Genomic DNA, 14,580 nt, shown 5'->3' with positions numbered 1-14,580 from the left:
TATAACCAAAATGGAGGCCTTACAATATTAAAACTCTGAAATGTATACACTTTGCTCAGAAGAGAAATCCTCAGGGGCACAGTAGGTATCCTTGTACTATACGTACAGCTCCAATAAACTTTGATAACCTAGATTCTAAATCCAAAGGCTTACAAGGAGGATATCATGTTTGTGCAAGGGAAGGAGACAGGACAGACACTACAGGGCAGCAAGCAAGGAGTGACAGCTTCTGGGCATCAGGGAAGAAGAGTCAGGCAAACGAAACAAAAGCAGGCTTTTAAAAAAAAAAAAAAAAGGAAGAAAACAACACAGAGGTATTTGGTGCTGAAACAAATCATCCACATACTTCAAAATCACATTATAGCACAGGATACCAATTTATATTCAGTACACTGAGCTTCAATCACCAAGTAAAAGAAAAATTATATTCAGTATGCTTTAGAAAAGCAATCATATTAAATGTCACTTGTGAATACCATTAAATACCATTTCTACCAGAATTATTAAATTACATCAAGTTTGAAGGTTTAATAAAAATAAATCTGTATAAAATTTATGATGCTAGATAACTGAAGACTCACTATAGATAACGATACTGTTTGGCTTTCAGCCATTTGTTTATTGTTGTATATCTAAAAATTAATCTTGTGTTCTAAAACAGATCAGCCTCATCAACTTGAAGATTTCATCAGGTTTTCAGCACTCTGAGTAACTTGAGGTTCTTGTAATTTAGAAACCATGTACAGAAAATCTTTAACGAGACAAAATGCACAAGAGATGGTACATCCTGGGGAGACCTGCTAGGATTAGGGCTACATTAGATGGTGCACATCTGGACAATGTGACTCAAAAAGAACCACCAGGCAAATACTCTCATTGTGTGAGTTTCATCTTGATTTCCTTTAGGTTAAAGCTTTGACATCTCTAGGTAACCTTTAAATGTTAAACTCTTGAACACATTATCTCAAATTACTTTAGCAATTGTTAGGGAGTTTGTGACTGTAAGACTCTAAAGAAAAAGATACAAGATAAAGGAAGAGAAATATAGGGCAGTACCCTTTCATTCTGTGTCTGCCTCCAGGTGTGGGCCAACACATCTATCCTACTTGTCCTATTATGAGACATTAACCTTTGAGGGAGGTACAAGACAGAGCTCAGGGGGAAAATGTCAACCCAAAAAGACTAGACAGAGAGGAAGACAAGAAACAATCCACTAGGGATTACCTGGGCAAATCCAGGGGGTGGACAGTGGCTTCTCACATGGTCTACAGAAGCTCACTCAGGGTGGGAAGAGCAGTGTTAACGGTAAGAGTTACAGGAGACAGTCATCCCAGCAACCCCAGGGCACTTGAGGCACTCAAAGCAGGCACAGGGAGGCAAGACAGAGTGCAGTGAGGAAGCAAAGGGCTAAGGAAGAGAGACTGGAACACACAATCCTCCAGTGTTTTACAGCCACAGATCATCATCGCAGTGATGTCCAGGGCTGTGAGGACCTTTAAAAAGATCTTAATTATTTTTAACTGAACATTTTGATAGCTTGATAAAAAATTTTTTATCATGAGTCTTCTTTTCATTGCACTACCTATTAATATGCCAAAGAACATACTTAAACACCATTATAGTCAAAAGAGAATGGGGTTTCATCCCATATTGGTCCCTGGCACTTACCAGCTGTGTGACTCTGGACAATATAATTTTTCCAAACTCAGTTTCCTTATTTGTAAAATATGGATAATGGTACTTATTATCTTTAAAAAAAAAAGTTTATTTGTGTATTTTGAGAGAAAGAGAATAGGGGGTGGCAGAGAGAGGGAGACAGAATCCCAAGCAGGCTCCACACTGCCAGTATAGAGCCCGACACAGGGCTCGATCTCATGAAGCACATGATCACGACCTGAGCCAAAAACCAAGAGCTGGACGCTTAACCAACTCAGCCACTCAGGTGCCCCACTATCTTCTTGTCTTTATGAAAAGCAATTTGAAAATATATACCAAAAATCTTAAATCTCTTCACACACATTAACTAATTTAGTCCTTTGGGTATCTCTAACCTAAGGAAATAACCTAAAACATGGGAAAAACTTAATATAAAAGGTTATAGCAGTATTGAAAACAGCAACAATTTTTAAATGTCTTACTTGTCCAAAAACAAGGAAAAACTTAAGCTGTATGATCCATATCATTTCAGCCAATAAAAATTATATTTATAAAGAGTTTTAGTAACCTAGGAAAATGACCATCCTGTAATGTTCATTTTAAGAGGCCTGAAATCTTAAGTGTGAGCTCAAACAAGTTAAAAACATACTCAGAAAAAATACTGTAGGAAAACATACCAAAATGTTATGACCATTTAATTCCCAGTGACAGGGTTTGTAAAAGTAAATTAACAATTATAAGGCAGAAATTCTTGGGCTTGACCCCAATTAAAATATAGTATAAATCATAGTACATTACATTTCATGAGCTCCTGTCAATTTCTTCTGGGAAGAAGAAAGACATGTTAATACATGCCAACTGGGAGCACTCTCAGAAAGAAGCAGGGATGTGTGTATTGTCAGCTCTCAGCTGCAAGCCAGCAACAGCTCTCACAAACCAAGGAAAGAGAAGGAGATGGGGGCAGTAGCAGCCATGTCACATGTCACACTAAGGAGCTATGCTGCTGTCTCACATACCTGTTTTAGCATCTAAATGTCAGTGGGCTTTTATTGACAGAGCATGGGGGAGGGGCAGAGAGAGCGGGGACAGAGGATCCAAAGCAGGCTCCATGCTGTCAGCACAGAGCCCAATGCGGGGCTCAAACTTACAAACCGTGAGATCTATGTAATCATAGAAATAAGTACAATTGAGCACACCACATCAACTTTATGCCTGGGTTGCTTGTGTCAATTCAAAAGAAATAGATTCAAATGCTATCCCACTTATTAAAATACTTTCCTGCATTTTAAAAATCATTCCATCCTATTGTCTTATTTTATTACTCCTCACTCTCCCTTCTCCCTAATACTTACACTCTTTCCCTAAAAGTGATGATGCATAATTTGTTGAATGTTGAGTTCTAAAATGAACCTGTAAAGCTGTTAAGATAAATATCCAAAGAAGTACTGAAAAGGTAGGAAGCAAAGCAACAGAGATAATGTGAAATTCAATTGAGGAAAAGATAAGGTGCATTCACAAGCTGATAATGTACAGTTACAGCACAAGGATATTAAAAAGCACAATAAAATTGTACTCCCATTCAACCAGTTGGCATCCAAGTCTGGCCATGCTTCAGAAGTCTGCCTTCTACACATAGCTGCCTTGTTATATGATCTCCTTGCTATTTTTCTGTAATTGCACCTTTTTGTATCAATAGAGGGCTCTCCTGTCTATGCTCTGATGATCTGGATAATTAAACAGAGACTCCTGGTCTAAGTATTTGAATTGTTTTCAGTAAGTAAAATGTAAAACCTGGTTACTGACTGGATAGTTCTAACTCTACAAATCAGGTCTTTAAATACCATCAAGGAATATTTATGAGTCCATTGCATCACCACAGAGACTATTTTCAAATTGTCTTCAATTTTTGACAAGAAAAAATTTACAAACATATTACCATATCATTTAATTAGTTGATGAAAAAAATATGATAAGAATTCAATAAAGAAACATTATCACAAGGCAGATGGTGGAATAATGACAGAAGAGTTGTTTAAGATAGCAAACAAATCCTCAAAACAAGAAACTGTTGGGATTTCTAAATACCCAGGACCATTTTCTTGCTCTGGTATAGTTATCTGAGAGGCCTGTTTTAGAGAGCACTGACCCCACAGAGGTACCACACAAATTCATCACTGATAAAACTAAACTGGCTAACTATGAAACCCAAAACTCTTATCACTAGGATGGGGATGTTGATACCCTATCAGTCAAATGTCAGCATCCAGTCAAAAGCACATACACAATATCCTTTTTTAAAGGTTTTTGTTTTTTGTTGTTTTTTTTTTAGAGAGAGAGAAAGAGAGGGCATGCACAAGCCAGGGAAAGGCAGAGGGGGAGGGAGAGAGAATCCCAAGCAGGCTCCGTGCTGTCAGTGCAGAGCCCCATGCAGGGCTCAATCCCACAAACCATGAGATCATGACCTGAGCAGAAGTCAAGAGTCGGACGCTTACCCAACTGAGGCACCCAGGAACCCCCAATATCCTTTTAACCTCATTTAAATAATCATATTTTTCCTGATCCATATTGCATTCATCAGTTCTCCTGGGGTAGTTTCTTTTTCCTCAAAAATTATTATTAAAAAAAATACCTAAAATGGACAGTATTTCAAATAGCTTTAAATAATAATATTTAAAGGATAAACCAAAATTTGAAAATTTATCCCTTTCACCATTTTCTGAAATTATCTTTATCTGTGGTATATACTGCTTCTGTATAATACCAAAATACTACTATAGACACTAACATACTATATAAGACACTTTCTCAAAATAAGGCCTGGTTACCAAATAAAATAGTGGTATCATATTTATTCAGCTTCTGCCCTTATCACAGGCACTAAAATACCTCACTCACCTATTTGGTAAAGCGTGGATTACACTGATTTAAATTCATACTAGGTGGCCTCTCAGTTCATTCAAGGTCTTGGATCAGATGCTTTTTCAGAAAGACCTCACCACCCTCTGTAAAATAACATCACACCTAAGTTTCCTCTGCTTTGTTTTCCTTTGCTGCTCTTATTGCTATCTGACATTGTCATATAAATTCCTTGAAACAACTCATCAAAACTGATACAAGATGAAATAGAAACTCTGACTGGCCCTCTCTAGGGCTAGTTTCTGGGTGGCTCAGTCAGTTGAGCATCTGACTCTTGATTTTGGTTCATGTCATGATCCCAGGGTTGTGGGATCAAGCCCCATGTTCAGCTCTGCACTAAGTGTGGAGCCTGCTTGGGATTCTCTCTCTCTCCCTCCCCCTCTGTCCCTCTTCCCCACTTGCAATCTCTCTCTGTCTCTAAAATAAAAATTTTTAAAAACAAAAAACAAAAACTTCCCACAAGGAGAACTCTTGGCCAGATGATATCTATAAAACATTTTAAAAGAAATAACATCAACATTGCATAATCTCTTTTTAAAATAGAGGAAAGAAAAAAATAGAAGAAAAAGGAGCATTTCCTGATTCAAGGAAGTTCATTCGCAACCCTCTGTTCAACTTTGTCCTGGAAATCCTAGCCAATGCAATAAGGCAAGAAAAGTAAATGATAAAAGACATAAAGATCAGAAAAAATAAGTAAAACTTCCAGTATTCACAGATAACAAGACTGTCTATATAGAAAATCCTGAGGAATCTATAAGACAACTGCTAGATTGAATAACTTGCCTAACATTACACCACTAATAAAATCGAAACTAGAGGGGTGCCTGGATAGCTCAGTTGCTTAAGCATCCAACTCTTGATTTTGGCTCAGGTCATGATCTCATGGCTTGTGAGTGTGAGCCCTGCATCAGGTTCTGCGTGGAGACTGCTTGGGATTCTCTCTCTCCCTCTCTCTCTGTCCCATCCTGTGCACTATCTCTCTCTCTCTCTCAAAATAAATATATAAACTTAAAAAAAATCAAAACTAGAATGGTTCCCAAACTCTTAACCCCTACACTATGCTCTCTACTTAGAGAGGACCAGGAGCTCTACTTGCATTAGCCCACAAACCTCAAGATACCATATACTTGGTCTTTGTAATCTAATTTAATGATTTGGAAACAGAAGTTCAGAAAGATTAATAATTTAACTAAGATCACATGGCTAAGATGAGAGTGACAGAATTTGAATACAGATCTGGCTGACCCTAAAATAAAGCTGATTTGAATATATCACATGTTCCAAATTGGAAGAGAGAAACATTGAGAGGATCCAGATCCAGATCCAGATGATGAGACCCTGAAATAACGTAGTAGAATATAAAGGCCAAGAGAAGAAGTGGCGTCTGGTTGGAGGTAAAAAGGGCCACAGGAAAGGTCAAAGTTTTGAGAATTAGAGTAGTGTCAATAAAATAGGAGTAAGGAGGAGAAACCAATGGAGTAGAAGGCTAAGGAAGATGAAGTCCATTTGAGACAAATTGAGTATCAACTTGTTTGGTTAGGCATAGTTTTGACAGCAAATAATAGGAAACCTAACGAAGAGTGGTTTATGAAAATAGGGATTTTTTTCCTAACAAAATAAAAAAAATCAGAATGATTGACCTAAACTTAGTAGCTGAACAAAGTCAGAACTAGAATGTGTGTTTCTCCTGGCCTTCCTTCTGGGATTACAATATGGTTGCCAAAGGCCCAGGCCTTAGGTCATAATTCCAGATAAAAAGAAGAATGGGGGTATCAAATACACCTGTGTCTTTTATCAATAAAGCAAAATCTTTCCTAGAAGCCTCTAGTAGAACTCTGCTATGTCCCATTGGCCAGAACTGTGTCACATAGTCACCTAGCCTCTAGGGTAGTTAGGAAAGTACATAGTTTGTTTTTCCAACCCCTATAGCAGAGGTAGGTGAAGACAAACAATGTCTGCCCCTAAATATAAATGGAGTATTAATGTGGGAATATCCAATGGAGAGACAAAAATGTATCTGGTCTAGAAGATAAACCAAAGATACAGGGTTTAAGGAATCTACATAGTTAAAGCACAGGACATGGAAAAGTACTCCAGGAAAGAGTATGTATGAAGAGAAAAGAGGGTAATAACAGCACTTTGTTTCTCTTTTTGTACAGGGGAAGGAAGCAGATGTGCATGGAAGCAACTGAGTAAACACAGTAACCAGGTGCCTCCTCTCCAGCCAGTCCGACTGTTTGCTTTCATGTTTGTCTGGGTCCTTCTCTGTCATCCTCCCCACCCAGTTACTTCCATCCTCTTTCTCTTTCCCTAGTCTCTCAGTACTCCCCAAGCAGTCTCTCCTCTTCCCTTCTCTCTTTCCCTCATCTGTGAATTGGAGGTACTGGAGGGAAAACTCACTCTTCACCACCACCGTTCAAGATGCATGAAGAGGGATTTAAATCTGACTAAAGGAAAACTAGCTGCCTTAGGTTGGAAAGGTGGTGCGGGATGGGGGGTGGGGGGTTGACAGCTACTATGTAAGGGCTATTAAATGTTAAGAATTCACAGAAAATTAATAGGAAATTGAACTAAAAGGAATCTGCCAGTCCTGCCCTCATTGGAATAGCCAGAGTCTATTTGGGGGAATACAAAGTAAGACAAGGAAGCAAAATTTGCTTTGCTGAACATCACTCCTCCTCTGAAGACTCTTTTGGGTTCCCAGGTTATGTTCAGGAGACCAGGCTGCAGGGCCATGAGTGTGATGGACTGGGCACCCTTCTCCAGGCCCACTGCTCCATGGGCACACCATCCATTCACGTGCCTCCAATACGAGTCAAGCTCTGGCTTGTCCCTTTCCTTTCTGAAAATCCTAGGGCAGGTAGAATCAGCACCATGGAATTTAACCCTCATTACATAATGGGTTGTGTTTTCCTCTAATTGCTCCACATGTATATGCCATGTGCTCCCATGTATTTGGGGCTACAATGAGATGTCCTCCAAGAAGTTGCAGATAAGACAGTTAGCAAGCATTAAACTTTAAAAAATGATATATCACTAACATCATGAAAAGCAATCGTGTTGCAAGTAGGTAACACTTCTGTGAAGTATTGTTGCCAGAGAATCGTATCTAAATTCAATCAAGTTCTAGACCCAAATACCGATTTATGGGATATACAGGGGATAAAGGGACATATTAGAAGACAACATGGAAGGCATAATTAAAATTCAGACTTAAAAAAATCTGTTTCTTCAACAAACTTATTATAAGGCAGATAGAGAGAGGGGCACCTTGGGTGGATCAGTCAGTTGAGCATCAGCCTTAGGCTCAGGTCATGATCATGTGGCCCAGGAGCTGGAGCCCTGCGTCAGGCTGTGCTGACAGCTTGGAGCCTGGAGCCTGCTTCTCATTCTGTGTCTCCCTCTCTCTCTGCCCTCCCCCACTCACGTCCTGTCTCTTTCTCTCTCTCAAAAATAAACATTAAAAAAAAAAAAAAAGGAAGATAGAGAATCCAGAGATTAAGAAAGACTTAGAGAGGCACCTGGATGGCTCAGTCAGTTGAGCATCCAGCTTTTGATTTCAACTCAGGTCATGAGCCCAGGGTTGTGGGATCGAGCCCCACATGGGGCTCCATGCCAAGCACAGAAGCCTGCTTAGGACTCTCTCTCTCTCTCTCTCTCTCTCCCCCTCTGCCCCTCTCCCCCACTCACTCTCTCTTTCCTTCTCTAAAATAACAATAATGATAAAAAAGACTTAGAGACATTATCAACTATACAGAATCTACATGGATCCTAATAAAAACAAATTGCAAGAAAGAAAAAGTTACAAGATAAATGGGGAAATTTGAACACTGACTGGATATTGATTATCTTAGGGAACTAATGTCAAATATTTTAATGTGTGATAATGGTATCGTTTGCTTCATAAGGAGTTCTTACCGTTTAGATACACACTAAAATAATTACAGATAAAATAATACTATGTTCTGGTACTTGAACCAAAATAATTCTGGGGATATTGGGGGATGAATGGGGGTATAACTAAAACAAGGTTGGCTGTGCGTTGATAATTATCAGAGGGGGAAGGGGCTATATAAGAGAAACATACTATTCTCTCTTCTTTTTGTATATTTTGAAATTTTCCATAATAACCTTTTCCAATAATAGATCAGAATAGAGCTACACAATGTCAATTTTTTTTTTAAGTAGTCACATCTGCCAAGAAAACACAGAAGTCACGGCAGAGACAGATGCCCATGGTGCCCACCTAAGCCTTTTCTAAGGCAAAGGGAGCTGGTGCAAGGACTTGCTTGCAAGGTTGCAGAGTCTACTCCATCCCTGAGGAGGAGGATGCATTTAGCAATCTCACCTTCATCCCATAAGCACCTTCTACAGTCACGGTGTTGCAGTGAAACTGAAGATAAAACGATGAGTGAAATATAGAAACTGATATCAAGGGATGCATAAGTGAAGTAAATAGGAAATTGTGATGGAGTCTGACTTACGATATTACAGTGTTGGACAAAGTGTGCTATGGGAGCACACGTAATGGTCATCTAACTGGAAGAGGTGACAGCCACGCTGTCCTGAAGGATTCCCAGAACTGTCTTCTGATTATAATTCAATTCCCAGGCTCTGTCACTCTAGGAAGAGAATGAGCTGGCCAGAAGTTGTAAGTGTCCTGATCTCCTGGCAGCTTTGCTTCTCTCTATAAAGGTACAACATGGGCTTCTGGAACAAGTGGATCTCCCACACAGCTTGCCTACAGAAGGAGTACATCAGCCACAGGGGGTGAGTGTCCACCTCTTTGATCTTATTTTCTTTTTTTTTTTTTTTCCAACGTTTATTTATTTTTGGGACAGAGAGAGACAGAGCATGAACGGGGGAGGGGCAGAGAGAGAGGGAGACACAGAATCGGAAACAGGCTCCAGGCTCTGAGCCATCAGCCCAGAGCCTGACGCGGGGCTCGAACTCACGGACCGCGAGATCGTGACCTGGCTGAAGTCGGACGCTTAACCGACTGCGCCATCCAGGCGCCCCTCTTTGATCTTATTTTCAAATTAATGAACGGTCTCTCTGATTTTTACAGTACCTGAGATTTTCATGCCTTTGTATATGTCCCTGAAAAAAAATGTACTAATTTTTGATGTGCTGACAAATTAGGAATCTGAGATTGCAAAACCAGACCGATCCCTGAGAATTCATCAGGGTAATGTCATCCGCTTTAGGGTGTGCCTGGGTCTGGGTCAACACCAGCCTTCCCCAGTGATAGCCTTTTTCTCTGGGTGCTTCTTTGATCTTCAGTACTCCTTAGGGGTGGGACCATGTCTGCCACTTCTTTGATTCTGAGTCATCCTCTTTCACCATGCAGGCCTCAAAGCATTTTGGTTTTTAACAGATTTGTTCCTTGATTTCTTTCCCTTTCATTCAATCACATCAAAATAGTTAACATCTATTTGGGGATTAAGTCAGATGCAATAGACACTGTATAGGAAGCAGTTTTTAAAATGAAACATCAATGATTTTACTATGTTGACTTCATTTCCTACTTTGGCCTGTGATCACCGGCAGTCCTCAAATAAGCCCATCAACTGAGGATGTCCCTCCAAGCTACATTTCTAACTGAGGAATGAGAAACCAGAATATTATGAACTCCTTCCCAGAGGGAGACAATTTCTCTCATCTCCAGTGATTTCTCGGTCAATCAGCCAGATTCTTTCATCTGTAACAGGACACCGCAAACTTTTTCTTCAAAGATCCACACAATAAATACTTTAAACTCTGTGGTCACACAGTCTCCACGGCAGCTACTCAAATCTGCCACTGTAGCGTGAAAGCAGCCGTGGACAACATGTTAACCAAATGAGTGTGGCTGTGTTCCAATAAAACTTTGTTCATGGACATTGAAATTTGAATTTCATATAAATTTAATGGGTCACAAAACAGTAATCTTTTTTTGGTTTATTTCCAACCATTCAGAAATGTAAAACCCATTCTTAGCTCAGGAGACACACTGACAGCTGGTAGATCTTCCCCTGCTCCATAGCAATGAATACCGGCAGTGATTCACTATACATCTGTGAGTTACGTGTGGTATCTTTGAAATACCGCCTTACCAACCATAAGAATTATGACCTATAAATGGGTCTTAAGTTCATAGGTGGCAAACTTAAATTCTTATGGGAAAAATATTTTCAGTAAAATTAAACAATGGTCAGCACACAGAGCACGCACATGTATGCATGCACACACACATACACACACAAACACACACAGATACTGTACATATCCTAAATCCCAAATAGGGGGTAGTAATACATTTCTTTGTTTTTTTATGTAAAACATTTCTAATTACCTTCCCTGCTTAGAAAAAAATTGTAAGATCAATGAAATAATGTAAGATCAATGAAAAATAATGTAAGATCAATGAAAAATAATGTAAGATCAATAATGTAAGATCAATGAAATAATAAGTTTGTTTTGCTTAATGGTATGTCTGCTGAGACTTTTTTCAATGGCTTTTATCCATCCAAATGTTCAAATGTCTTTCTCATTGTCAGATTAGTATTTGTACAATCTCATCTCCTAGGTCCCACCATAGTCCAAGAACTTGAACGGTTGATACATTAAAAGCTTTGGATTTTTTGGGGCGCCTGGGTGGCGCAGTCGGTTGGGCGTCCGACTTCAGCCAGGTCACGATCTCGCGGTCCGCAAGTTCGAGCCCCGCATCAGGCTCTGGGCTGATGGCTCAGAGCCTGGAGCCTGTTTCCGATTCTGTGTCTCTCTCTCTCTCTCTGCCCCTCCCCCATTCATGCTCTGTCTCTCTCTGTCCCAAAAATGAATAAACGTTGAAAAAAAATTTTTCAAAAAAAAAAAAAAAGCTTTGGATTTTTTTCTTTAATGCATGTATCTATATATTTTTCAACCCCCTCCCCACATGCAAGTTATTATAGCATTGCCTGCCTATGACAACTTTCTAGGTGTGTCTAAAAACACTTCTAAGGCTTTATTTTCCTTGTTTTGTTTGTTTCGACTTGTCTTGTGTACTTCTTTACTCAGGCACTTTTTCCTTTAGCTCCTCTTTTTTATTTCCAACCCCTGGGTCCCTCTTTTTCTAGCTCTCTACAACAGGTGTCACTTGCATGATGCATATACCCAAACTACATTTTGCAGCTATGGAAAAGGTCCCCCAGCATCATATCCCCAAATAGTACATAGGGGTTCATTGTACCATTCCTTCTTTTGTGTGTGTGTGTTTTATGTTTAAAAATGTCTGTGATTGCAAGTTTTGGAAAAATAGAGCACACATTCCTATGCTCTCGATTTGGTTCCAAAAGGAATTTGTGGCTGGGAAGAAATTAGCATATGTATATGCCACACCTGTGTGTCTTTGTTCACACTGCTCCCTCTACTTGGCATGCCCTCCCCAAATTCTCTGCCTGATAAAATTTCCCTCAACCTCCAAGGCCCAGGCAAGAACCTGTAGGAAGCATCCCTGCCAAGCAGAGCTGATAACTGTCTCCTTGGCATCCCCAAAGCATTTCATACATCTCCATTAAAGCACTTACCATTGCATTGTGGTTAGTTGTTTATGTAGCTATCCCATTCTGGCCACCCATCCCCCAAGTCAATGGTGACTCACCTTTTTTTTTTTTTTTTTTTCCCCTGCCCCCACCACCCTCCCACACAGCCCCACAGTACCTGGGATAAGGTATCATGATTGCATTTCTCAGAAATACTGAGGGCAGTTTCCCAACTTCCATCGGCACCCTTAATCTTCCTCCTCCCCCACAAAATTAACAATCTAAGTAAAAATGCAACTTCAGAACAAGTACCCCAAGGCCCTCTTAGAATGAGATTGCCACTCCTATCTGTTCTTTAAAGGAATTCTAGCATCAACACTACAGAAAAATGCAAGGTTATCTTGACACCACGAAATAAAATATTTACATGGCACTTCCCAGTTTTCAAAGTACTACTTTCACCATTTGTTATTGTTATTTGATCCACTAATCCCTGGTAAGACAGTTCTATCCTCATTTTTCAGACACTCAGGGACAAGGATGTAAAAGTGACATCTCCAAGATCAGAGCTGGTGACAGTCTGGGCCTAAAACCCTTAACTTATTTATTGATCTATCCACTCTCCCATACTCCATGAATGCTAGGCTCAGTATTTGTGGAGGTTTATTTTTTTTTCCCCCACCTTTGGTAGGTTTTTTCCCGTACTGTGAATGGTGGTGGCATTAGATTGTGGCTCTATGTTCTAAAAATATATTCTAAGCAAAATCATTTGGGCCGATCCACATTATGAAAAGACAGAGTCAAATACACCCCACTTGTGTTAGTATTGCTCTATGATTCTGCCATAAGTACTTATTGACTAAAGGATTTCCAGTGAATTGCGGACTGTTCAGAAAAGGCATGCCACGCATTTCTGAAAATAGAAATATGTAATCTATTATCTAAAAAAATTCACTGGTGAGGAAGCACTACTATTTATAGGTCAAGTACAAGAGCTTGATTTTCTCTTCTTTTATAATTCATCTTTCCTAAATTATTAAATTTAGATTACTTATCACATTAGCAGCCTCTTCACTTAAATATGCTCTCAGTTCCTCTACATAATTCTGTATGATTTAACCATCACTTCAATTCTCTTACTATTTATTGCAAGCAATTCTTCTAATATTAGTACATATCATTTTCGAGTAAATAGGGCACTGTCTGCCAAAAAATCTTGCTACTGTGTGGTAATTGAAAGTAAAGATTATTTCTCAGATATATTAATTTTTCAAATGAGCCACATTTAGCTTTTCTCAAATTACTTAATTTTTTTCAACAAAGGCCTGTAATAGTAAAGTATTCAGAGCATGTCACATTTAAGATTTTCAAGTTTGATCTGGTTAGGAATCTGCTAATTGTAAAAAATTTCAATATGGCAGAGCCCAAAATATTTCACACAAATGCAAATAGAGATGTCATGCAGATAGCTGCAAGACATGAATCACTGCCCTGCCGCATCAAACCCGAAAATTCAGAGGCAGTTCACTCTGCAAGATCTCTCTGCTCAGTTCTTAAAAGTTCAGAGGCATCACCTTTTAATCAGGGTAATAAAGAATAATTGCTAACATACTGCGTACTGTTTACTGCTAAACCCACAATCTGGACAAACAGAGAATTATGCTGTCAGAGCCTGGAAACAATTGCAGTCCGCAGTTGTTACACGGGGACACCCTCCTTCTGTAGAGCTGTCGTCAGGAGTTAAGGATGCTTTGTGATTTTTAATTTTTCAGAGTCAGGGTCTTTCCCACCCGAGACGCAGGCACTCCGGGGAAAGCGGTCTCCCGCGTGACCTTCCTAACACAGACCTTGAGCAAGCGACTGCGGGGGCAGGAGCTGAGAATTTCAACGAGGCACTTGCTTGACAGCTCCGCTGGGTCCCTCACACTTTGCTTTCGGGGACAAAAAAGGAATGTTACTCCGCACCTGCCCTTCCCCTCACCCCTCCTTAAAACTTAAATTACATGTACCCCTACGGTCTGAACAGCAAGAAGAAAGGTACGGAGCTATCCTGCCGTCCCGTGAGGCCGAGGGGAAATCGCCCCCCACCCACGAGCGCAGCGGCGGGCCGGCGGGTGGGCGCGCGGGGGGGCTTGGGGGGGGCGAGGAGAAGGTGAAAGAGGGCCGGGCGAGGGGGGCCCGGAGCGGCTGGCGCTGCCCCCGCACCCCGCTACGCTGCCTTGTCTCCACCACGTGGAAGAATCTCGTGCGGGTGGCGCGCGCCCACGGGAGGTGGGGGGTGGGCCGGGACGCGGCCCCTCTCAGCTCCCTCCCCCGCTCTGCGCCCAGGTGAGGGGCAGGGGCGGCGCCGCCGAGCCCCAGCCCGGCTTGGGGCGGGGTGGGGGGGACCCGAGCTACCTTTTATCCAGGCAGGCGATCCACTCGGCTGAGGAGGAAGAATGGGCGGCGTGCGCAGCGACCATGTTGGGCAGCGGCGCGCGGTGTCCCCGGCTGCGGCGACCTCCCG

The 14,580-nt window shown here is 40.8% G+C and overlaps 1 protein-coding gene across 4 annotated transcripts in view; it reads right to left on the bottom strand.

Moving 5' to 3' along the window:
• Positions 1–14,573, bottom strand: part of RAPGEF4 (Rap guanine nucleotide exchange factor 4) — a 292,801-nt gene extending 278,228 nt beyond the window's left edge. For all 4 annotated transcript variants that reach the window (XM_045480213.1, XM_045480214.1, XM_045480221.1 and 1 more), the window contains exon 1: positions 14,472–14,573. In XM_045480213.1, the coding sequence (XP_045336169.1) occupies positions 14,472–14,536 (65 nt within the window). In that variant the 5' untranslated portion in view covers positions 14,537–14,573. The remainder of the gene's footprint in view (positions 1–14,471) is intronic.
• Between the last annotated feature and the right edge of the window lie 7 nt (positions 14,574–14,580).

Source organism: Leopardus geoffroyi, chromosome C1 (genome assembly GCF_018350155.1).
Source record: "Leopardus geoffroyi isolate Oge1 chromosome C1, O.geoffroyi_Oge1_pat1.0, whole genome shotgun sequence".
Taxonomy (NCBI): domain Eukaryota; kingdom Metazoa; phylum Chordata; class Mammalia; order Carnivora; family Felidae; genus Leopardus; species Leopardus geoffroyi.
This window is presented reverse-complemented; position numbering and strand designations above follow the sequence as displayed.